This window comes from Apteryx rowi, unplaced genomic scaffold (genome assembly GCF_003343035.1).
Source record: "Apteryx rowi isolate R43461 unplaced genomic scaffold, aptRow1 scaffold_118, whole genome shotgun sequence".
Classification (NCBI taxonomy): domain Eukaryota; kingdom Metazoa; phylum Chordata; class Aves; order Apterygiformes; family Apterygidae; genus Apteryx; species Apteryx rowi.
In genome coordinates, this window is record NW_020447397.1 from 337582 (window position 1) to 363066 (window position 25485).

Genomic DNA, 25485 nt, shown 5'->3' on the forward strand with positions numbered 1-25485 from the left:
AAACTTCTCTAGTTAAGAATGTCTCTAGCAAAAACCAGAGCTTAAGCAGGATCCAGGCAGGGACTCCACTATGAATTACTGACCAATAGCAGCCAAGAACTTATTAGAAAAAAGTGTGAAGTGAAAGCTCCATTTCTAAATCAGGGAAAGTATGTCCTGAAGATCATCATCATCATCTTTTTTTTTTTTTTTTTTTTAATATATCAACACAAAGTGTCACCATAAAACCATGTTCCTGGACGTAGCTGGGACTCTGGAGCTCTCATACAGTGGCCTCGTTTTCTCACTGAGGTTTTTTGTGGGCAAAACTTTCCAGGCAGATCACATTTGTGAAGAACCGTAGACAAGGCATAAATTAAATAACTCCTCAATTAAACTTCGAGGAGATTAATTTGGGAAGGAGTGTAAAATAGGTTAACTAAGCCTCCCATCATGTGTATATAAATGTAAGAAATAACAGCATTTAAGGACTTTTAATTTTAATTACAATGTTTTGTAGAAATAAGTCCCATTTTTGAAGAAGCTCTAACTGGGATTTCTGTCTTGTCTCTGTTTCTGAATCTTCTTCACAAAGAGATTTTTTTCTGTAAACTGATATTTTGTCTCTCACACACATGTACTTAGGTGGTCAGACGGTGAGCACAACAGATTCCTCAACCAGCAACAGGGAGAGTGTGAAATCTGAAGATGGTGATGATGAAGAGCCTCCTTACAGAGGACCATTTTGTGGAAGAGCCAGGGTTCATACTGATTTTACTCCCAGCCCTTATGATACTGACTCTCTGAAGCTCAAGGTATCAGTTGTTTTTGCTTTTAATGGGCGTCTAATTTTTATTCTGGCAAAACCCCTAATGACAAGCTCTTCATAAGAACTTTACAATTCTAAGTCTTTTAATCTGCTTACATGTGCTCTTTGCAGGCTTTCTACCTGTCTTATTCTGATACCTTTAAGATTTGCTTGGATGATAGCAAAATATTATAGAATATAATTAAGTAATTCTTAGTATTTCCCTACATCCCAGGAAATACACTTGAAGCAATTTTACAAGGATATTTTAAAAAAAGAAAAAATATTTGCCTGTTCTGTGAATTAATCCATTAGTTAATAATTTTTGAAAATTTTGGGAGGAATGTGGATGAGCCTCCATACACTGTCTTACTTTGCTGACCATGTGTTGTTAGTCCCCTTTAATTTTTCTGCATATCAACTTTTGTTCTTTTTATTTGTGCAGTACTCTATCAGCCTATCTGACTCCTTCCAGGTCATTCATTACTTAAAATTCCAAGGATAGCTAATTCTTATTAAAGCAGATATAAGTAGGGCAACCTCTTGAATGATACAATGACCACTGTACATCCACTTCTTTGATATAATCAGGAATGTAGTGGGAAAAGCTACAATACAGTGGCATTCCTTCTTCATATACCACCTTTCCTCAGAAAATCTGATGTCAGATTGTGCCCATCTGCACCTGAGACTGTTCTCATTTGCACCAGTTTCAGACAGTTACACACCTTCGAGCCATCTCTGCGAAACAGCAGTGGTGCAGTCCGGGGTGTAAGTGGGTTTGCAGATCTTGACAGTTAGGGTCTGTTCCAGGTTCTGCTACTGACTTCCTCTGTGATCTTAAGCAAATCACTTAGATTCCCTTTTCTTTCTTCTCCATTTGTAAATAAATAAATAAATAAATAAATAAAATAAGAAATCCTTGCAAGAGGTCTGGTTAATCTCCTGAAAATTAAAGGGTGTTTTCCTGTAGACTAGGCTCTGTGTACACAAAAGACTAGGGGAAAATGATCAGTTTGTTTGACTATCCATTAGAAAGCATGCCTAAATTTCTTTCTTGCTTCCTCGGTCTGCAGAAAGGCGACATCATTGATATAATCAGCAAACCCCCCATGGGCACGTGGATGGGCCTGTTGAACAACAAAGTTGGCACTTTCAAGTTTATCTATGTGGACGTGTTAAATGAAGAGGAAGAGAAGCCAAAGCGGCCCACCAGGAGACGTCGGAAAAGCAGACCACCCCAGCCCAAGTCTGTTGAGGATCTCTTGGATCGCATCAACTTAAAGGTCCATGTTCTGTCTTTCTGTTTACCCTTCAATTTTGCTTGTGGGAAAGGGGGCACATCTTTGGAGTTGCTATTTGTACAACAGATTCCTAATCCTAAGAAACATGACCCCACTTAGTAGAATCAGGCCTTAGCTGCGGAGCAGAAATAGCTGAGGCCTGGCAGAACTGCCTGTCATGCTTGATGAGGTGCTGCAAGCTGTATGCACTCAGAAAGCATAAAGCATTACATAGTATGGCTGCCAGCTAACACATTTCAAAAGCAAACAGAAAGCATAAAATAATGATACTTACCCTCTCTTTAAGGAGGAAGTTGTTTTCCATATTCCTGTTTGGAAGGGCTGGAGATAAACCACTGTGGCTGTAGTTCATCCTTTGTACTACCCATTAGTAAAGAGCTATGCCATATTGTGTGTCTGGATAGCGTGCTACCCAGTGCATTTAATACAGTGCATTCTAAATACAAAAATATGTACAGCATTCTAATGCTGGCACAGCTACCTCCCTAATCTTTGATTAATGTTTATACGATATATAATCCTGTAATTTTGCTGTTATGCAGTGGTTTGCATTTGCTAAAGTACTGCTTTTTTCCTGGTAATGAAAATCTCCTCTAGTATTTTTATTGCCAAAATAAGTTGAATAGATATGTTGTTGTCTTATAGTTCACTTTTTTTCCTGTTTCCTTCTATGCAGGAGCACATGCCCACTTTTCTGTTCAATGGTTATGAAGATCTGGATACCTTTAAGCTTTTAGAAGAAGAAGATTTGGATGAATTGAATATCCGAGATCCTGAGCACAGAGCTGTTCTCCTCACAGCAGTGGAACTCTTACAGGAATATGATAGTACGTGGGTTGTTTGGGGTTTTCAAGTTTACTAGAGCTCTGCCAAGAACCCCTTAGAACACAAAACCAGTTCAGGGATTTTGATATTTTTTTCTAATCTAGTTATTTCCATGGTCCTCCTGTGTCACAGCACACAGATTTTTGAGGAATGACTTAAGGCTTGCTTTTGTTCTACCAGAATTCTTTGTTTATGTAGGCCCTGCTTCCCAAATTATTCAAGTCTCCTCTAGAGAGAGGAGATTGGGGGTTACCAAGGGTAGGAAAAAGATCAAAGCCCAGAGAGCTGTGGGGAAAAGTGATGTGAGTTAAACTTTCACTTTTTTTTACCTGCACGTGCATACGGTCCTTGGACTCTGAACTGTAGGATTGTACAGGTACCCTCAGGTTGTAAACATGACAATACAGCAGTTTTCAAAGGCAGAAAAATRTATCAGTCAGGTGCAAAGAGCAAAAGACAGTGGCACAACTGTCTAATATGCAGCAGTGCAACTCTGCCCATTGTCCAGAGGGTCCCAAGCAAGTGGTTACAAAGATGGAGGAAGCAGGATGAGCCCTGGCAGTCAAATCGGAGAGGGCCTCTGGTGCACAGGACAAAGTGGAGCTGTACTGGCTGTGCGATAGCCAAGAGTCATAGCAGAGTAGAATCACCCATTTGAAAAGCAGGCGTTGCTGGAGGTAGGGACTGAGACCCATGTAACACTTAACTGCAGCAATCTAAAACAGTGCTGAATTCCCCCTTCATCCTGAAGTGTCAGCAGAAGTTTAGTGTCCCCAGAGCAGAATTAGTGGAATAGATTGTGTGAGGGCTTTCTCAGCTGCTTCCGTGCAAAATCCTACAATTTAGCTTAAACTGCCATAGCACCAATTTAAACAGCTGCTTATTAAGTGAGTGAGGTTTAATTCTGTTACAAAGAGATTTGTGGTCAGACTCTGGATAGTGCTGTGTGGCCTGAGCTTTCACTGACATGTACCYTTCTTGCACATTACTCAAAGAGGCTTTGAGACTTTCTCCCAAAAGAAAAAACTGCAATTGCAGAATTGCTTGGATTCTTTTTGCTTAAGAGTGGCTACTTGTCACCTAATATGAACCTCTCTTGGTTATTTGCAGACCTACTTATAATGTTCTCTTCCGTGAAGAAATCATTTTTTTAGGGGCCTTCAATTTGGTTTGAAAATTTGAGTAACTATTTGATGTAGTGGTTGGAAAGTATATATTCCAGTCCCAAATAAGGGTGATGTGCAGAAAGGAAAGAGAAGAAGAGACAGCTGGAACCTGGGAGGGGCAGCAGCATTTCTTTCCACTCCCTAATTACCTTTCAGGCTCTCAGAACAGGAAGCAGAATGGCTGTTTCTGACATTTTGTTGCAGAAAAAAAAACCCAACCCACACAACATAAACTATCTGCTTGCATCATGGAGTTGGTTTTCTCTCTCTCCAGCTCCAGATTTAGGATCTTTACAAAAGCATAATTTCCAACTGAACACTATGGGCAAATTCCTGGAATCCAGCCTATGCAGCCCGGTCTGCACCACACTAGTGTTGGCTCTAGGCGCAGAGCGAGGAAGGCAGGCGTTTTTACCACCAGTCTCTCCCTTGTCCTTTCCCCATTCATTAGGGGCTAGTAGGGGTCTGACTTTGAAAGACCCACTCCTGATCCTTCCTCTTGGTCCTTTCTGCAGAGTAGGTCAGGGTCAGGATTTTTTTTTCTCTTTTACTTGATTTGGGGTTTGGAACCTTGATACCATTGTTTTAAATAAGTTTCCACAGTTTAATAATATTTCCCTCTCCATAGCCACTTAAAAGGTAAGTTGCAGGGCTTGGCACTGAGGCAGCTGAGAAGGACACGCTCCATTCTGCTTTCGTTGTGTACATCACTGCTCCGTGACACTCATGCTGAGGCTGGTATTTAATCCTGTACAAAACAAGATGAATACTTCTCAACGCTATTTATCCCTTTGTGATGGCTGTCCCTAATGCTCACTCTTTTTTAAACTGTGGTCTGATAAGATTAGTATAACAGTGAAAATAATGTAGGTGTTGGAAATGTAAGGCTGAGAAGTTCAACTGGATTCTTTGTCTCTGTTTTCACTGGACTCTCTCATTTCCTCTAGGTAACAGTGACCAGTCAGGATCTCAGGAGAAACTTCTCATTGAAGGTCAAGGCCTAACTGGATGTTCTCCTCGGGATTCTGGCTGCTACGAGAGCAGTGAAAACCTGGAGAATGGTAATAGTAATGATGGCAAAAAGCCTCATAATCCTTACAGCCTTTTTTCAGTAGATGACTTTGTATGTTTTCTTCTGCTCATGTTCATAGCTAACACAGAGATACTTCATACTTGACTTTCTCCCTTGCTCTGACTGCCTCTTTCCTTCTTAGCTTGGGCCACTGGTTTTCATTGCTACTAATTTATTTATTTGCACTGGTAGGAAACAGATCATGTTTCACAAATCATCTGCTTTCTTTTGGGATCCTAAGACAACAGGCCTTCTCACTGCCATCCCCAGCCTTCTCCATTCCCTATCATAGTCTTGTGCAGCTGTGCCTCATGAGTCTTGTGCTACTCAGACAACCCTTTCTAAAAGAGCACTGTCAATGGAAAAGTGCCTGAACTCCACTGGGATTAGGAGGATTTATTCTAAAACTGCGCAAAAACTATTTAGAAAAGAAAATTTTCCATTTTAGGCAGTATTTTTGTGCTTGCTCAGGTTGTGTGTTGCATTGTCCTCTGATCAGAAGCCAGCTATAGAGATTTAGGGCCTTTGTATGAACACTTGCAAGTTAAATTATTTGAAAAGTTGGCAAGAAAAAAAAAAGAACCACTTATATTAATTTCCAACGACCTTGTCTTGCATCAGTGAAAGGGTGAAAAATTAAGAAGGCAGATGATAAGAGATTACTCTCTCTGTTTTGAAGAAATTGGATTTTTGTGTTGACTGAGAATTGTTTATTTCAGGGAAGGTGTAAACTTGCCATGAGGGCTGAAATACTAAAATGGATTAAATTGGTTTGGATTTCACTTGCTTTGACATTATCAATCCAAGCCTTTGAGCCCTGGTTTGGCCTCAAACTGCCTGGTTTCATCCAAAGTAGATAGGAAACCAAGAACAGAATAAATAGAGGTGTTGTATCCCTTGTAGTAGCCCTTTTTCCAATTTAAAATATGAGCTAAATGTCTTTCTCTGAGTATGTGCATTTTCTGTCAATCTGCCACTCAGAAATAACCATTTATTGAAAGAAAATTGCTGTTTGCTTTGAATCTAAATGTCCTAACTCCACAATTTACTAAATTCCTGAAAGGCAAAGAAAATTTTTTTCTTGAACGTGGAATCCCCATACAGTAGGCATGCTGGAATATAATCATAGCTAAATATATGGCATATCTGACAATTTTCTTTCCTTTTTATCTCTCAGTGCCATTATAATGATAGCTGTAGCACTGAAGTTAAATTGCTGCCTGTACATTTTCCTTATTTTAAAAATATAATAAAATCTTTAGAAAGCAACTGTCATTGCCTGTCTGCTCAGATACTTACTTTTACATTTAAACTAGTATTTCTGAGTTTTGCAGAATGTGAGATATCACTAATGCTTTTTATATTGCTTTTCATTTATGGCTTGCTGCATTTCTACAGTATTTTTGTTCACTAATGCATTTAGTTCTTGTTTTGAAAACCATTATGAAAAGAACATTTGGTATGAGATTCATCCAGAGATTTTGTCATGGCTAGTTAATCTGAAATGCACTCCACCTTCTTTGCAAAGTTCACGAACCATAGTTGTTTATATACATCTCGTTTCCAGAATATATTGGATTCTCATTTATTAACATAAAGATAATCGTTTGTCTAGTATAAACATCATAATGTGCAGATCAGCAATAATAAACTGCTTTTTGTAAGGGGAAATGCATTCTAAGAAATTGGTCTTTCAATTTCTGGGGAGGGTTGTACATAATATTTTAATGACCAGTATAGTGTCCTGTTTTGGGCTAATACTTGCACCTTTTGGCATCAATTCAAAATTTCAGGGATCTTATTATGGTTGGGATAGAAAAAGGTTTGCTACATATTATGTCAGTACAGATCTATTTCTTTTAGGTACATATCTGGGTCCCATTGCAGAAATGCTTAAGTTTCTCATACGTATCCACAATGTACTTACAAACAACATGGTATTTTTATCTCAATTTACAGAGAGCAAGGAACATAGAATATGTGACCTGCTCAGTGTTAGGCAGGAAGAACATAAGAGCAGAAAGCAACCATACCAGATCAGATCACTAGTCGATGTAGTCCAGTCCTCAGTTTGGATCAAGGCAAAAATACAGGTATCCTTTAGACTTCTGACAGCACGGTGGTTATTGGGCTTGTTTTGCATGCAGAGGTGGTCTGTCTGAGACACAGTTAGAAACCTTATCAAGAGCCTAGTTCTAACAGGACAGTGGTCAAAAGCGGATAGCTAGAGAAGAGTATGAGAACAGAGCAAGCATATTTGATGCTTCCCAAGGTACTCTCAGGGAACAAATCATTTGTGACTTAAGGACTTCATGAATCAAGTATGGTTTCCTCATATTTGTCTATTTTTCCCAAACAGTTTCTCTTTATGAACTTCCCTGGTCTCCCTTGCAACCTCCATAACCCAGCAGTATCTGTGACATCCTTTTGTGTGTTTTGAACTTGCCTCCTGCTAGCTTCATGTAAACCTTTTATGCTCTTTTACTGGAAGATGCCCTGAAAAATCAGTCCCTGTCCCCTTTCTCCTGGCCACTCAAGACTGTATAGACTTCTGTCATACTTCTTGCCAAGTCATTTATTTTCTAGACTGAGAAGTCCTATTGATTTTTCCTTATAGGCCACTCATCGCTTTGATCATCCTTGGCTTCTTTGAACCTTTTCACGTTCTGCCGTGTAGTTTTTTTAAGGAGGGAGGAGTTGTGAAGGAAATTAGAATTGCACATGCAATGTGCAGAGCTGAAGATGCAGACAAACCGTGGCTTTATCAAGTGGGATAGTGATGTTCCCTGGTTTGTTTAGAAACTAAAGCCCAGATTTCCACAGTGCCAAGTGGGCATCCTAACTCTGCAGGCATTCACTGCTAATTAAACAGAAGAGGAAGCAAAAGAAGAGATGGCCACATTGCCTAATATAATATGCATTTCTACTAGTTCGTTTGCATTTAAAAAAAAAGCAATGAGGCTAGGATTGTCTACTGTGCCATCATCTTTGTTGTCTCAGTATAGCTCTTTGAAACACACAGAAATATAGCCACAGAAAGCAATGCCAAGATGAAGTTGTTAAAATCTGGAATCTGGACAGGCCATTTCATGCACTCTGTTGTGTCTGGGTTTGAGTGTTTGGTTCTCTGAGCGTGATCTTCCACACAGAAAAAAATATTGAGAGAAGCACTGAAAATTTGTCACTGTAGCTCTGGTACCTCTGGAAATATTCCCCAGGACAATCTCTCCTTTCTGAGGCAGATGATGACGGAGCACCAAAAGGGTCATTCTTTGTATTCCAATTGCAAGAAGTATCATGAGAGGCAGATGTTGCTTTCTGTAACAGATACTGCACCATAACTTTAAACAAAAGCGTAAAGTAGGCTTGTAGCTTAACCTGAACCTGAAAAAAAAAACCACTTTCCAGGCATTTTGTATAAGGACCTCCTTTGTTATCTCCATTTTCACCCAGACACCTAAGTCCTTCTGCACACAGTTAAAACAGAGATGCTACTGCAGTTGACAGCACTATGAAAAGCATTAGAGTGCTTAACAATACCACACTTTCATATGAATGAGTTATTGCCAAAAATCACAGAATCACAGAATGGTTGAGGTTGGAAGGGACCTCGGGAGATCATCTAGTCCAACTCCCCTGCTCAAGCAGGGTCACCTAGAGCATGTTGCACAGGATCACGTCCAGGCGGGTTTTGAATATCTCCAGAGAAGGAGACTCCACAACCTCTCTGGGCAACCTGTTCCAGTGCTCTGTCACCCTCACAGTGAAGAAGTTTTTCCTCATGTTCAGACGGAAGTGTCTGTGTTTCAGTTTGTGCTCGTTGCCTCGTGTCCTGTCTCTGGGCACCACTGAAAAGAGTCTGGTCCCATCCTCTYGACACCCTCCCTTCAGATACTTGTACACATTGATAAGATCTCCTCTCAGCCTTCTCTTCTCCAGGCTAAACAGGCCCAGCTCTCTCAGCCTTTCCTCATAAGAGAGAYGCTCCAGTCCCCTAATCATCTTTGTAGCCCTTCGCTGGACTTGCTCCAGTAGTGCCACATCCCTCTTGTMCTGGGGAGCCCAGAACTGGGCACAGTACTCCAGATGCGGCCTCACCAGGGCTGAGTAGAGGGGAAGGATCACCTCCCTCGACCTGCTGGCAACACTCTTCCTGATGCAGCCCAGGATACCATTGGCCTTCTTGGCCACAAGGGCACATTGCTGCCTCATGCTTAACTTGGTGTCCACCAGCACTCCCAGGTCCTTCTCCGCAGAGCTGCTTTCCAGCAGGTCAACCCCCAACCTGTACTGGTGCAGGGGGTTATTCCTCCCCAGGTGCAGGACCCTGCACTTGCCTTTGTTGAACTTCATGAGGTTCCTCTCYGCCCACCTCTCCAACCTGTCCAGGTCTCTCTGAATGGCAGCACAGCCCTCTGGGGTATCGGCCACTCCTCCCAGTTTTGTATCGTCAGCAAACTTGCTGAGGGTGCACTCTGTCCCTTCATCCAGGTCATTGATGAAGAAGTTGAACAAGACTGGACCCAGTCCTGACCCCTGGGGGACACCGCTAGCTACAGGCCTCCAACTAGACTCTGTGCCGCTGATCACAACCCTCTGAGCTCTGCCATTCAGCCAGTTCTCAATCCACCTCACTGTCCACTCATCTAGCCCACACTTCCTGAGCTTGTCTATGAGGATGTTATGGGAGACAGTGTCAAAAGCCTTGCTGAAGTSAAGGTAGACAACATCCACTGCTCTCCCCTCATCTACCCAGCCAGTCATTCCATCABAGAAGGCTATCAGATTGGTTARGCATGATTTCCCCTTGGTGAAGCCATGCTGACTACTCCYGATCACCTTCTTKTCCTCCACATGCKTGSAGATGGCYTCCAGGATGAGCTGCTCCATCACCTTTCCAGGGATGGAGGTGAGGCTGCCTGGCCTGTAGTTCCCTGGGTCCTCCTTCTTGCCCTTTTTGAAGACTGGGGTGACATTGGCTTTCTTCCAGTCCTCAGGCACCTCTCCTGTTCTCCATGATCTTTCAAAGATGATGGAGAGTGGCTTAGCAATAATGTCCACCAGCTCCCTCCATGCTAACAATAAAAATGTGTTTTTTGCTATACATTTGCTATAAACTTTAACCCCTGTAGTTTTTTCATTTTTTTCTGAGATAGGCAGGGAAGGTTACATTTGTGGACATTTGTTATACAGCTCAGTTCCCACTTCATGAAAATAACTTTAAAACTTTATTTTAAAAGTTTGTTTTCAGGAAATGTTACCTTCTGTTCTTAATGCCCCAGGACCATAATGAAACTATCCTATCAGACAGTGGTAGGGAAGGAGTAGCTAGAAAAGGAGAAATTACAGTGGCCCCACTGCTACTGCTCTTAATTTAAATCTGTGTAAGAGACATTACATTCTGAACCCCTGTCTTTTGTGCAAAACAGTAGTATTTAACCCAGCACTTTTTCTAACAGATGTTTTTAAACCATTTTGTAGATGAGAGCTTAAAGATTGCGTGTTGATTTATTTATTTTATAGACACAATGCCTTGAGCTTTCCTCCACCCCTTTTCTACAATTTTTTTCCATGTGAAACACGGCTGAAGTGAACTAAAAATTTTCTTTCATTTTCCCAAAGTTTTTCTTTTCTCACTTTTTTTTTCTTCTTTTTCCTTTTCCCATTCCCAGGCTACTGGTTTTGCACAGACACATTCCATTTCTAAAGAACTGAAATGATGTTTACTAGATACCCTTATGGTCTCAGAGCTAATATTGCACAGTAGCATTTCTCACAGCTTTTCTTTAGGTAATGAGGGACCTGAGTGTGCTGTATTAAAGCCAGTATACTCCCTGATCAGTGTTTCAGACTCAAAAGAAGATGCATGCATTTTGTTATGTAAGCTGTCCCAGCAAGTCCCAGACAGTACGATGAATGTCAGACATGTATTAGCAAATGTGAATAATCAAAAGAGAATGCTTCTTTCCATATGCCGTACATAGTCACATTTGTGCCCAAGGCACTAAAAAATGAATGTGACATCTCTGAAACATGTCTTTTCAACGTGTTTTCAGAAAGCAGAGGCCTAGCTCCATGGAAAGTGCACGCACACAAATTTTTTTGCTACTTCTCTTGAGCTGCCTGGACTCAAGATAGTAGTGGGGGAACAAACAGAATGTGTGATATGTCTGTTTTCATTAGCATTTTGGGAAAAAGAGTAATATTTAGCTTGAGTTTAACTGTGAGCTCTACAACTTCTGAGAAAGGAGTTTGCACATGCTTGCATTTATCAGTGCAGGCACATCCAGATTTTAGATAGAATAACCTTGTTAGTGTACCACTAAAGGTGACCAACTCCCTTTGAGGGGAAGGTTTTCTGCATTTCTCTTTAAATGTAACAGTTCCATTTTCTTTGCTAGTTTTCTGGATACTGTGTTTTGTAAACTCTAGGAGCAGAGAAGGAGGCAAGAGAAAGAGAGAAAGCAAGTTATTTTTCCCTTTTAGGTTAAAAAGTTCTTTCCTTGCCTGGTAGGAAATCTAAAGATAGGATACTCTGAAGTGAAACATGTGCTTGATGTGTGTTAGCATTCATATTCAAAGCAAGCAGTGTATGTTCTTCAGAAACCAAGCATTAGCTTCTTCCAGAGTAAAGTTTTGAAAAGAAAGCATCCATTTCTTAAAAGTGCATGAAATAAATTTAATTCTAATGAATGAAGCAAAAGTTCACAGATCTCTAAAAGTTGCTGGTCCTTTGACAGCCATTAATTGGCTATTATTACTGACTTTTGATACCATTTAGCCAAAGCTATTTGCTTTCTCAATCTTTTCCACTGGGAAAAAAAAAATCTAAACTTTACTTTTACTATCTATCCTAATTTTAGAAAGCCTGTTCTAGAGTGGGGGAAAGTAAATCAGTCACTTATGAAAAAAAAATTGCTCAGGTGTGATGTCATTCTGACAGGTTGTCTGTTTTGAGACAAATTTACTTCTGTCTCATAAAACAAAAAAATCCATGGAGCATTTGAGAAAAGACCTTGTGTTTCGTACCAGTGAATACTCTAATGATCTCAGTCCCTTTGATCAGGATTTTTTTATCAAGCAGATTTAATGGACTTTTTCACTGTTTAAAAGTGGCAGTGCATTTCTCAAAGTATACAAATAAAACTCATATAGAACATCTGATTCATATTGATTTGTGTGGTTTCTTCTTAAATGGTTATACTAAAACAATAACACCACATCTCTAAGACCTTCGACTCCAATAAAACACTATGATATGAGACTAATGCTAGGATTAGTCACACTTGAAACTTCCTTCTGAAACACTTTCATAATATAGGACCTTGCTCCATAAAATCCTCTTGTCCCTGAAAGTCTCTTTATAAAGGGAATGGTGCAGTCACCTTCCTAATACCTTTTTGCTTTCTGATTTGCCATTGCAAATAGTTAGCTTCTCATTTAAAACATGAAATAACACTGGTAGCACATTTTGTTGTAATTAAAATTAACAAACAGTATCTTTTTTCAAAAACATTGAGTAAGCCTACTAAATTTCATTAGGAGATGAACATAACTATCAATATGCTAAATTAATTAGAAAAGTGAAAAATAGGTAGATTTTTGAGTTATTTCTGCATGGAGTCAAATCAGCTTGTATAACTGATACAAGGTATCAGTTCTAATATAGGATATTTCTATGTTGAAAAAGATTTATTAAGTGGGCTAGACTAAAGAGCTTTGCAAACTGCAGGGGGTGGGGAATAATAATCATTATAAATATATTTTCCCTACTTGGTAATATTAACCAGTTCTTCATTAATAAAGCTGAAATTCACAAATTCATATGCTTAAAATGGCACAGAATTCTTGTACATTTAGTGTTATCAGAAAAAAAGAAGAGTAAATCATTGTGTTTCAAAGACATTTAATAGTGATCCATTATTTGTACACAGAGGAGCTTTTTAAAAAAATGCTGTATTGTTATTTATTTGCCTGTAGGTAAAACTCGACGGACCTGTCTTCTGCCCTCAAAATCAGCAAGTGAGCATAGTTTTGAGGACTTTAACAGAAACCAGCTGTCAAAGTACCCTACACTTCCACTGACCAAGTCAGTAGAAACTCTACAGCAAGGGGAAAAAGAAACCCGGCTGTGCTACACACATCGTGCTTTGAAGAGCTCTATCAAACCTCCAGCTGTTACGGGTCTGAAGAAGAACCGCAGAAGTTTACCAGTTGCTGTCTGCCGGAGCTGTGAAACTCTGGATGGCACCCAGGGAGTGGATATGTGGCCAAGATCTCACTCGCTGGATGATCTCCAGGGAGAATCCAACACTAACCTACAGGAAACTAGCAAGGAAGTAGACTCTTTTCCTCAGGATTCACTGGGTATAGCAAAAAAGAAAACTGGCTCTGCCCTGCAGCCTCAGTCCCGTGGAGGTGGCTGTATGGTAGATGACTTGATGCCTAAGCAGAGTAAAGGAGCTGGTGGTTCTCAAAAGGGAAGAGCTAAGGAACTGGACTGTTCTGTAATGGAGACTGCAGGTGGAAAGCCTTTTCCATTCCCCCTGAAAAACTGTGAAGCTCAGCCTGCCTTAGTGACACATCCTGCAACAAGGACGTCTCTGGAAGTACAAAGTAAGGGCTTTCATGACCTTGCACGGGCTGATTATGCTCCAGTCCTCAAGGGAGGTTTAGAAGCTGAGCAAAGAGGCACAAATGAGGCCAGAATGCAACCAAAAAATCCCTCTCAGCCGCCACCAGTCCCTGCCAAAAAATGCCGAGAACGCCTTTCTAATGGATTATATCATCCTCCTATGACTGTAGGCGGGAACCACTCAAGTCTAGAAGCACCGTGTTTGCCAGTAAAAAAGACCAGCCCATCCAGTCACATTGATTGTCATGGAGTACCTGTCCATAGGATGTCTTCTGAACAGGACCCCAGTACCCCTCCTAGCCCACTGCCACCCTGGCGGGCAGAGCTCCCAGAGACTGCTAGTGTTCAGCAGCACGTGATGAAGCTAGGTTCTGCTTCAGCAAGGAAAATCTCTTGTAGCAGGGGAATAGATCTGGAAATGGTAATAGAAACCAAGCTGCAGTCTGAAGACATTGATCTTACTGAAGAACCATACTCAGACAAGGTATGAGGAGGGCACTGCTTCAACGTTTTTATTCTGCTAGTGTTCCAGTGGCTATTCTTTCATTTATCATGTCTGATCATTCTTGCAAATAACCAGCCTAGGTAAATTGTAAATTTCTCTACCTATTCTTGTCTTACCCCTAAAGTAACCCTTAGTTGTGTTTGGGAAAGAAGGGATCCCAGACCTATTTATAGCCTTCATCTTTTCAGGCCTCTAAATCCTTGGTGGTGCTGGGCATAGAAATGCATCCTTCTCTGCCAGTTTGTGGAAGTGGAGCTGAAAAGGAAGTCATGATTAGGTTTTCTGCTTCCGGATCTGACTTGCTAGCCTGGTGATGAGGATGTCTTTCTGGGAAGGAAGGAGTCCCACATTCTAGGTCCCTGCTTTGGGGACTGCTTTGTCAGTTTTCATGGAATAGTCATCAGCTAAAATGCGTAAACACTGTTAGGAGGAAGAACAGAACACAGCATTTCCCCATCTACTGGGAGAAGTGTCCTTATCAGTAAATAAGGCTTGTTTGTTTGTTCTTTTTCTGAACCCTCATCTCCTGCATCCTTCACAAGTAGAACTGAGCCATGAGCAGACTTGCATGAATTTTATGCTTCTGGCCCCTTTCAAAAGCTGAGTCGAGTTTTGGCATTTGATATATCTCATGCCACAGAGGAGAATGTTACTAAGCTTGTAAAAGCCTACAACTTCTGATGCCTAGGGTATGTTGAGATTCAAATAAAGCTGATGATTGAATCAGATGTCTCCTGCATTTAGGTGATGCCTGGGGATAGGTGTTCTGAATCAATCTCAGAAAATTTCATAACAGAACTGCAATATAGGCAGAAAATAGGTGGCCTAATTTCAAGGACATAATGCATAGGAATAAGGAGGAATTAGTTTACCAATGTCCTTTTCTGGTAGGAAGTGCATATAACTCTAAGAAGAACAGAGATCAGCATGATTTGAGGAAAGATTATCAGTCCCCAGGTGAGGAACAAATTAAAAAAAAAAGGAGATGGGAACAAATTAAATAACAACTTAAGAAAAGTTTTGTGATGTAAACTGCCCTGTCACTTCTTTGCATTTCTAGTGAAGATTAGAGACTGGACTAGAAACTATCAGGGAAACCTAGCCCTGCCCTTACTGCTAGAGTCTTCCTCCCTCTGTCATGCAGTCTTCAAAAGAACCAGAAAACAGGTGGAGCAAAGGGTCACATCAGTTAACTGATTAAACCAAACCTTCATAAAGTATCCAGTAAGATTTCTGATTACCAAAATGGGTTACTACTCAGTAGATTATTGGAGTCAAGTTTCACCAGAAATGCTAATGGTTAGTATAGCCTTTGGGGACACCCCAGTTCAGTTAGAGTTGATAGAAATTTTGCTGTTGATTTCAGTGAGGCTGGAACTGATCTTTTATAAGGCTCGTTGATGATTTACTGGTTTTTTAGCTCCTCCCTACCATCATCCTTTAGAGCTAAGTAAAATTATTTTTTGTGAATCTTGAGGAAGACTCCTGTTTGCTCCCGCCCCACACTTCTCTTTGTTTGCATTGGTTGATCTGTATTGACACAGTTTTTCTTTTCTGACCTATCACTCTCTTCTGCATGGCTGGCTGGGAACATGCAGCATGGTCGCTGTGGCATTCCTGAGGCTTTGGTACAGAGGTATTCTGAAGACTTAGACCAATCTGAAAAGGATATTGCCACAAACATGGACCAAATCCGGGTAAAGCAGCTGAGGAAGCAGCATCGCATGGCAGTGAGTATTTCCATAAGCACCTGTTTCCTGATTACAAGCAGACTTTTAAAAAGGACTGACTACTGGTAAAGGGAGATACCTGCAACATTCTGGATACAGAAGTGCCCCCTGTGTTAACCTGGCAAGTATGGAGTAGGTTGGGGCGCTACAGGAGCATAGGTCCCTCCCCCTGTCCCAAAGGTGGACAGTTAGTAATGGAAGGAAGAGCTGATAGCCATCTCTCTCCATTGAGTCCCTGGAATGTCCAAGGAGACTGCAAACAATCATAGCAGAGAGGTGCTCGTTGAGGATGACTTGTATTAAACAGTTCAGTGTAGAAATCTAAAAGGTTTTAAATCCCGTGTTCATTTCTCAAACCATACCATTCTCCACTCCTGTCCTCTCCTTAGCAAAAGCAGGAGGGAGAAACGATCAAAAAATCTCATGGCCTTCTGTAAGAGGACTTGGTCTGTGTTGAGAAGGGAGCAGGCAAAATTGGTATTCTGTTGTTTCAGTAATAAATGAAATGGATCAGTCTGGAAAGCCTTGTCACTGGGTATTTCTGACTGTCTCATGTTGAAGTATTAATGAAAACATTCTGTAGGTACACTGTTCTCATGTTTAGCCCTTGCTATCCTCTCCGTGAACTGCTTTTCTATTGGCACTTTCTTTCAGTTTGCACACTTACTTTTAGACAGTAACATGTAGAAATAAAATGAGTCCACAGTTTCTCCTGATTGAACAGAAAAGTCAGTTTAGTATCTCAAGAACACACTTTGCTGAAGAAGACAGTGCTCTGTGCAGTGAAGAATTGTCCCAAGAGTACAACTAGTGCAAACCATTAGTTGGACAAGATATGTGATTCTAGTAACAGCAAATAAATCGGAAAGAAAAAGTATGCCATATCAGTGGGAGTCTCACAGATTTCTTGTGTTCCAATCAATGATAGCAATTAGAAGGCTGGCCAGATAGATGGTCAGTTTTCCCCGCTTGACTTTGTAAGAGAGTGTGCACCTGAAGGTAGATCTATGCTTGGCTTAAAATTTAGCAGTTATGAAATGCTGGAAGATGAATACATTGATTTGTTATGTCTTCAGAACAAGTGCAGGTTGGCAACCATAGCAGGGCTTGCCTTTACAGATCTTGAGTTCGTGCCTGACTCTCTGAAAGTGGTGGCACTTCTCTATTGATGCTTAGAAAAAATTTGTAGGAAATCAGCAATGCATGCAAGTTACTTGAAAATGGTATATGACAGTTGCTCAAACAACAGGATACTGCCCACTGCATCTGTGTTCCCAAAACTGGTGCTGTTGCTCCTGCTCCCAAAGACAATGCCCAAAGTTATCTCAGCCTTTAAACCCACAGAGCAGTCTCATACTGACAAATGTGACACCAGAAAAGCTGAAACATCCTCTATCAAACTCTACCAGTTTGGAAGAAAAACAAAAGAAGACTTGAAATAAATGAAGCAGTTATGTTTAACATTAAGGGTTGTTTTCTTTTTTACTTTCTATCCAGATTCCAAGTGGAGGGCTCACTGAAATTTGCCGAAAACCTGTATCCCCAGGACTTATCACTTCTGTATCTGACTGGCTGATTTCCATTGGTCTACCTATGTATTCCAGCCCACTCACAGAAGCAGGATTCAACACACTGAGCAAAGTGCCTTCATTGTCACAAACTTGCCTTCAAGAAGCTGGCATCACAGAGGAGAGGCACATAAGCAAGCTCCTGGCAGCAGCAAGACTCTTCAAACCTCTTGATCCAGAGGCAATTTAACATGCTCCATAATGTGGCATTGCCTGGTCAAGAACCCACTGCTTCTTCCTGCACCAGTATTGCCCTAATTACTTCACATAGCTAAAGGGATCAAGGAAGTGGCTCCCAAGGACAGGCAGATATCTTCTTCAAGAGATTGCTGTCTTTGGCAGCTGAAGGAGAAGAGAAGCAACCACCAGGTAACACAGATGTGGTACTTCCCTCCCTCCTTGCTCCCCTGGAAAGTATTTTTGTTTCATAAAGTGCACAGGGTTGCTCTGAGACCAGACAGCCTCACAAAATTAAGGGGCCCTTGCACATTTTCCACAAGTTTGTCAAAGCGATAATAATGATAGGCCCTGTTTCTGTGGCGAGCTTCTTAGGTTGGGGGCCTTCTGTACATCGAGGTTCCAGGTACCTAAAGTCCTAAAGACCATGTACAAGCCAGGGTGCAACTCCCAGTAGAAGCTGTTTAGCAAATGCCTTCTGTTTATTTTAGCAATCTAGAGCTAAATGCATATCCTTCTGGTCATCTTCACTGTTGCTTGGTATAGGTCCCTACATGCCACAAAGCCTTTAGCTAGGCCAAAGTTAATAGACTGGAATTAGTTTACAGTATGGTCCATTTCTGTCACTCCACTGCAGCTAACCTGAGGAGAGTCAGAAAGCTTCTTTTTTATTTGTACAGAACTGAGGTCATGTTTGTAACTGCTTTCTAGCAATCAGCTTTTTATTTGCCTTAAAATAAGCTTGTAAGCAGTTATCTAGTGTTCACTTATTTGTATTCATGTTTCCCAAGCCTTGCTTCAACCTGTCACCCTTAAGTTGCACTTTGGGTGATTTTCAGCTGAAGTAGCTTCTATAATTTGCCTCATCATAACATCTGCTATGTTGTAGAGATGCTTTTACAAATGCAGGGTTATGCTAGGTTTTAGTTTTCAGGCTAATTTCTTGTTCACTACAGTCTACATTTACTGTTATTACTAAACTGTTCCAAGATGTACTGCCTTGTATATATGTAACTGCTTTTCATTTTAATCATATTCTGTGTACTGTGTTATATTGTCAATCATTATGCTGCAGCTTTGACTTGGTATCCTGACCATATCGATTCCAAACAGTGGGTTTCTACAAATGAAAATTTGCTTGTGGGAGATAAAATGCATTGAAACAGCAAACTGTGTCCTGTTGAAATCATCACATCCAGTAATTCCATTGCATGGACAAAAAAAAAAAAAAAAAAAACCCAGACCCTATATATATGAATTACACTGTGATTTTACAACAGTTGATATCCCTCATGACTGAGTGTTAATATTTCTTCTCACCGGACAAGAGTATTGTTCTGGCATATGTGGTGAGCCATTTTTTCATGATGTAATGCTATTTTTCTGCCTAAATCCGTGTAAAACATTCCATTCACATATGTGGCTAATGACAGATTTTATTTTTCTATATGGKTACACATTTTATATACCAAATACAGATTATCATGAACAGCATGTAACTAGCTTTTTTTTGGGGATCTATACACAGTGTGTCCTTTAGATTCTTGTAGTGCAAATGCTCCATGGAAGACAGAGTAAGGTTTGCATTGGCAGGTAAAGTGTGGTACATAAAGAGACCTGGGCCAGGAAGTGTGCCCATTTCCAGTATCAATTCTGACACCACCTTACTGTGTAAAACTGTGCTAGTCACTTCACTATTTGGTGCCTCAGTTATCCCACCCTTAAATGGAGCTAATGACACATTTCCTGATAAAGTGCTCTCTGACCAATGAGTGAAAAATTGTGCTTGCTGTTTAATTTCTTCTCTATAAATGATCCTCACTTCCTCGTGGTTTGAATCAGATGAACTCTATGTTGTAGTGCAGTTGATAATTAATTTGGCTCCTGATGGAATTGATAGGTGTTAGGTTTACTTTCCTAGTTTCAGATTTCATCACCCTCTACTACTTTTAGCATCAGCTGCGTATTCTGCCTACATAAGTAAGCACACCATCATGTGAAGTTAACTAATTCACTCRTAATTGTTCTCAAGCAAAGCTCCTCTGGGTCCTTTTCTGTAATGTTCTCCTCAGTGTGTGGATAACTGGTATGTTTTACTATGACGGCATTACAAAACATATGGCATAGGTGTTTTGCACAGCTGGTGAAAATCTAAAAAAAGAATTTTTTTAATATTTTTTAAATAATAATAATTTGCCTACTGTTCTGCTCTGAGGCCTACATAGAAACTATCAGTAAGCAGGAGGTGGAAGGAGCAGTGAGACCTCCTGGGATGGCTGGCCAGGACCAGAAATTAGTAGAAATAAGTAGATGGCAGCATCCCCCAGGTAAGGGAAAAGTCCAAGTTGGTCATGTACGATAAAAGAGAAAAAAAAATTCCTCATGTTGCAGGGAAGGCAAGTCAAATGATAAAGCTTTCCCGTATTAATTACTTTTCCCTCTCTTATTACTGTAGTTCTCCTGATATTAAGCTGAACCTGTGTGCCAAACACTCTTTGTAAAGTCCTTGGCTTTTAAATGATTATGCAGCCCAGGAAAACCAAATCACACCCATCAGGACTAGTCTGAGCAGTTTGAGAGTTCTGAGTTTTAATAATTGCTTTGTGTTTTGTTTTGTTTTTCTAAAGACTGTGCTCTGTGGTCTTATTTGAATTATAATTTTAGTTTATATTTTAATCTAAAAAAAGCCTTAAGCTTCTCAGTATTTGAGCTTCCCGGCTGTGGTTGCAGTGACCTGTGGTATTCCCTGAGCAGGTGGGGTGGTGCAGTAGACGAGCCATAACCTCTTACCATTTCCTGGCAAAGCGCAGTGCGCTAAGCAGAAGTTTGCTTGTTGACTCTTGGGAAGCACAAAAGAAACCTGCTGCTGGAATCTGCTCTGCTCTGCTCAGGCTAATGATGTTAAGTATCTATCCATTGTACCATTGTAACTTGAGTAGCTATTTAACAATAGAAGCAGCAAGCCACAAATATTACTGAATGTCTTTGTAACTGTAAACTTCTATCCATAACCCTCTATTACTACCCAGATAGCAATGACATCCTTAGTTCCCTGTGCTCATTCATGAGCCTGGCTTTGAATGCAAACTGGGAGCATGATCAGAGGCATTAAATATTGCGTTATTCAAATAGGTCATCATCTCTAAGAGCAGCAATAGTGGTCGATTCACCAAGTCACAGCTGTGCAGCTGTACTGTATTATTTTTAGAATAAATAATACTTTTGGTCCAAGATACTTTTATCTTTAACTGACACCCTCTGGGGAATCAAAACTGACAAGCAAGTTATGTAACAACTAACAAAGTTGCACTTTCTGTATATGAAATCAATATTTAAATAACTTATTTTTCTCCATTTGCTGTTCTTAAATGATGTAAGTAGCTGTAATATACCAGTACTCAATATGTCCTGCAGTTTGCTTCAACCCAAGAAAGCTGTGTACTGTAAAGAAAAAAAAATGAAAAAACAAAATATGAATGTGTAAAGATTATTGTGCTGTCTCATTTAGCAAAAAAATGGTTGACAAAAGGGTTTTCCTGTGTATCAAAACATGTCTATAATTATATGTCATACTGTTCATAGATAAAAAGTAAATAAATTTCCTTGGTCTCTCCCTCTTTTTTCGTTTGTTTTTACTTTAGCTAAGAGATCTTCTGGTTAGTAGTGGAGTAGCAACGTCCAGATATTTAATTATTTTGCTTGTAACCCAGGCCACCTCTCTCTAGCATACCAAGCCTGTGGTTCCTCACCTTGTAAACATTCTCAACACAGACCTACAACAGGAGAAAAAGGAATAAAAACAGGTAAAAAGCCCTGATAATCAAGGGCTAGGAGCAGCCATCCAAATGTGGTTAGGAGGGATAGAGACCTTCAGCAGTGTCTGAAATTCCCTGCTGTGGTTTCAGTGAACTCTGGAGTTTCATGGGCAGACATGGGCACTGCAGCATAACAGTGATAATCCGCTGTTCCTCTTCCCTGTCAAAGTCAGTGCTCTGAACAACCTTTGTTTTGCAATTGCTTAAGAAGATTTGGATCTTTGTCTTTTATATCCCATGAACGTCCAGCTACTAGGTTTAGGATGTTGTGGGAGAGAAGTCTCTCAAGCTTTCCCTTTGGCACTTTCCCACTTTGCATGGAATAATTAAATATTGGTGAAACCAAAGAAAGGGCACATGAACATAACTTTATGGTGTTGCAGTTACAGCTCTTGCCTGAAAGATGGGATTTCAAACCTGGTTTCCAAACTCAGCTCCACTTACATATTCATGGACTTACAATTCATCGTTGGGGTGACACAGGCATCTCGAGAGGCTGCCTGTGACTCCTGAGAAGTTAGGTAATCCCTGCAGCCTATAATAAAGTGCCTGTGTCCACATGTTAGGGAAAAGGCAGCTGAAGACACAGCCTTTGCTTAGCACTTCCTTCTGGCTAACGTAAGCAACTTTTTGCTTAGTGTATAGGTATGTGTGGGTCTAGTTAAGTTTACTGTGTAATTAATGGGTACGCTTAGCTCCCTTGCTGTCAAATCCACTAGGCAACAGCTCACCGTGCCTAAAAGTTAATCCTTTTATGGATCTAGCCCAAAGTGACCAGGGTGGACTGCACCTGAATTAGTCTTCATTAGCTGGAATCTTAAGTCTGGAAGTGAAGCAAGGAGAAAAAACAAACTAAAAATCCATCTCTTGGATTAGATCCAGACAGCTGAATCCTCAGTTCCCCTTCGGCAAACACTCTCATCAGAACTGTCCAACCTTGCAACCCGTTCATGGGAATTAGGTAGCATGCAGTAAAAATGTCAAATGTGAACTTAAAATTTTTCTTCTCTATTTTTGTCTTTCAGTTCAGCTGAGGACCAGGCCACTGCTGTGCTTGTGCACCAGAGGGCACTGCTCTGCTAGCTAGAAAAGAGCATTCAAACAGCCTCTAGGGATTGCAGCTGGCTCAAATACAGGCCATTTCCAAGAGTCTCTCAAGTAACAAAACAGAAATAAAAACAAAACAAATGCAGAACATGAAAAGCCAGAGCGCTTGCCATTTCTGCATCTGGAAGGAGTGTTGCTTCCCTTCCAAGGCTGCTACGGTCCAGGATTGCTTTGGGAGCAGCTGAAACACAAAGCCCCTATCTGTTGCTCTCAGCATTTTGCTGGTGCTGTTTGATCCAAATATGGCTAACCACCATGGCCACTGCCCAAAACAAACAGAAAAAAACTCAAACACGTATATACCTATCCCTATATTCTAGAAGTTATCTCTCTACAATGAAACGTTTGCATTGGAAAAAAGACATGGGAGAAGCACCTGTTAAAATTCCCCGTACCAATTCTTCTAAAAGGCAGTTTTATCCCTGAGCAGAAGGTTCACATGTAAGGCCATGGAGATTTAAGAGCTAGGAATGTAATGCTACATATATTCCACCAGACCTACCTCATGAGACTACTAAAGGTTAATCATTTAACAATCAGGAAGCAATATAAAGTAAAAGTCTCATTAGATCTTAATGTTGCCTCTTTGTGTGTACCACAGTCTTTTTTTGCATGAATGCATATAACATTTTTTTTCCTTCATTCTGTAACTATTAATTTATGCTGAACTTATGCCTGCATGGTTCTGCTAACGTACGTAAGTATACCAGTAATGTTCAAGGCCTCATCCCATAGCTCTGATATCAGTGCAGTTCTGTCAATTCAATGAATTTGGGCCCGTCTCCCTGCAGAAGAGGAATTTTTACACACATACATGCAAGTGAGCTTACGATGTTCTTCTACAAAAAAAGTTCTTTCGAAACTTTTCAGGAAGTTTATGGAATTAATATTCTTCCAAAGAAGAATAGTCTTCCAAAGAATAGAATGAAGCCATAGGTCTTACTTCCAGGGAACTGTGATGCTCAGGCTGGACTGGTTCTGGGAATTCATGAGAACCCGAGGTGTCTAAGGTCAAGCAGAAAGACATCTAGTGGGATTAGTTTCTTCTAAGATTAGACAGGCTTCAGTAGGAGGGAAGGATAAATTTGGATTACAGTTTTGCAATTCGAACAGCTTCACTGTTTATTGGATCCAGTCTTTTCACCTCTCCATATCTGATACAAGTCTTTCACAGGGTTGGAGAAGGAAGTTATAGTCCTGGCTTTTCCAAGACGGGTCTCATCCCAGGTAAGCAGAGTTTTTTTGCATGCCTGACAAGTTCGACACTCATTAGTTTGGCATATTTTATTCTGAAAGTCCCACAAGTTATATTTCTCCATTTAGCCACAAAAATCAAATACAGCTGTGTGAGTTTCCTCAAACAATAGCCTTATCTATGTCCGCAAACCCTGCCTTGATGGGACACATTTAAGAATGATATTATCATGCTGCTGCTATTTCTTTCGCTGTTTGGCTCCAGTGACTTTTGTGATACTGAATGTATACTGTCACCAGGAACTAAAAATGACCATCAAAAATTTTTTGTGTTTTACCAAAGCATGGGTAAGCTGTCTTCTAATACTAACATTCGCATTTAAAGTTCTGATTTAAGAGGCTCATTTTCAGTTATCCAAACAAAAAAAGCTACTCATGACCGTTTCGCTGTCTTGAAAGGTGAAAATTTATTGCCTTTCTTGTGAGTTCAATATTGATTTTAAAAAAGTGTGTGAACTCAACCACAAGGTAAGCCATTCCTGCAGAGTACTAACAGTGTTAAGGTAATCTTTCTTTCACGGTCATGTCTACATGCCAGAATCCCCACTGGAACTCACTTGGTACAAAGAGGTGAGGTTAGTTCATCTTTGAGGTCCATTCAAGTCTTAGCAATTTTATAGAGCTAAAAAAGAAAAGAATTGACAGTATTGTGGACTGTCTAATGTACCCTGAGCTGTGAATAAGTCTTTAAGTTACAGTGGCCATCCAAAAACAAGATTACTAATGCTGCCAAGCACTCCAAAACTATAAGCAAACACCATACACCTTTTTGTTTTCTTTTAGTGGCACTGAATTACCCACCATCCGCAGGAGATGCTACATTAGGAAAACCTTCTTTGATAATAATGATGAGCAGGACTACTTACATCCCACTGTAATGCAAAGTTCAGATTTCAGATAGTGCATTCCCTGTTGTACCCATTCACAGTGCTAAAAAACTGGTGGGGAGAAAGTCCTGAGAATCAAGTCTGGTGCTGAAAAATTTATTTCCCTCCATTGCAGCATGGTCATTTTGGTGTTCCCATGCAATGACATTTCTTCAGGATTAAAATAAAAAAAAAATGTGCAAAGAGCTTTTTTTTTAGGAGACTTAGGTTGTCAATAGCACATCTAACAGGACATAAGCCTCAGTTAATGCCAAGTCAGAGTTTTACCTTGAAGCAGAATACAGTAGGGTTGGAAAGATATGGGTCTACTCCATATCCATTTGTTGTGGCATTTCCTAAAACACTGAACAGGATCCTTTTCAGATCTGGGTTTATAACACAGTTTGTATTTATACCAGTTCATTGACTGATGGAAAACTTGTGTATTTTGGCCTGTGCAATGTTTCCAGTTCATTTTCTTAAATGAACCTGCAGGACGTATTTGTACCATTTGCCTTATTTCATGAAGTTCTTCCATCCCTAGCTCTACAACTTTAAAATATAAACATCATAGAACGTGCTTTGGATTTGGAGCAGGGCAGTTGCTGAGCAGCAGAAAAATGGTTAAGAGGAATTCAAACACACACTGAGTTCACTTTGGTGCTTGATAAAGT

The 25485-nt window shown here is 40.4% G+C and overlaps 1 protein-coding gene across 2 annotated transcripts in view; it reads left to right on the forward strand.

The window, feature by feature from the left end:
* SASH1 (SAM and SH3 domain containing 1) overlaps positions 1 to 21382 on the forward strand; it is a 128877-nt gene extending 107495 nt beyond the window's left edge. For both annotated transcript variants that reach the window (XM_026083832.1, XM_026083839.1), the window contains exons 14-20: positions 625 to 794; positions 1864 to 2073; positions 2768 to 2918; positions 5030 to 5143; positions 13135 to 14273; positions 15893 to 16024; positions 17522 to 21382. In XM_026083832.1, the coding sequence (XP_025939617.1) occupies positions 625 to 794; positions 1864 to 2073; positions 2768 to 2918; positions 5030 to 5143; positions 13135 to 14273; positions 15893 to 16024; positions 17522 to 17782 (2177 nt within the window). In that variant the 3' untranslated portion in view covers positions 17783 to 21382. The remainder of the gene's footprint in view (positions 1 to 624; positions 795 to 1863; positions 2074 to 2767; positions 2919 to 5029; positions 5144 to 13134; positions 14274 to 15892; positions 16025 to 17521) is intronic.
* Positions 21383 to 25485: the final 4103 nt, after the last annotated feature.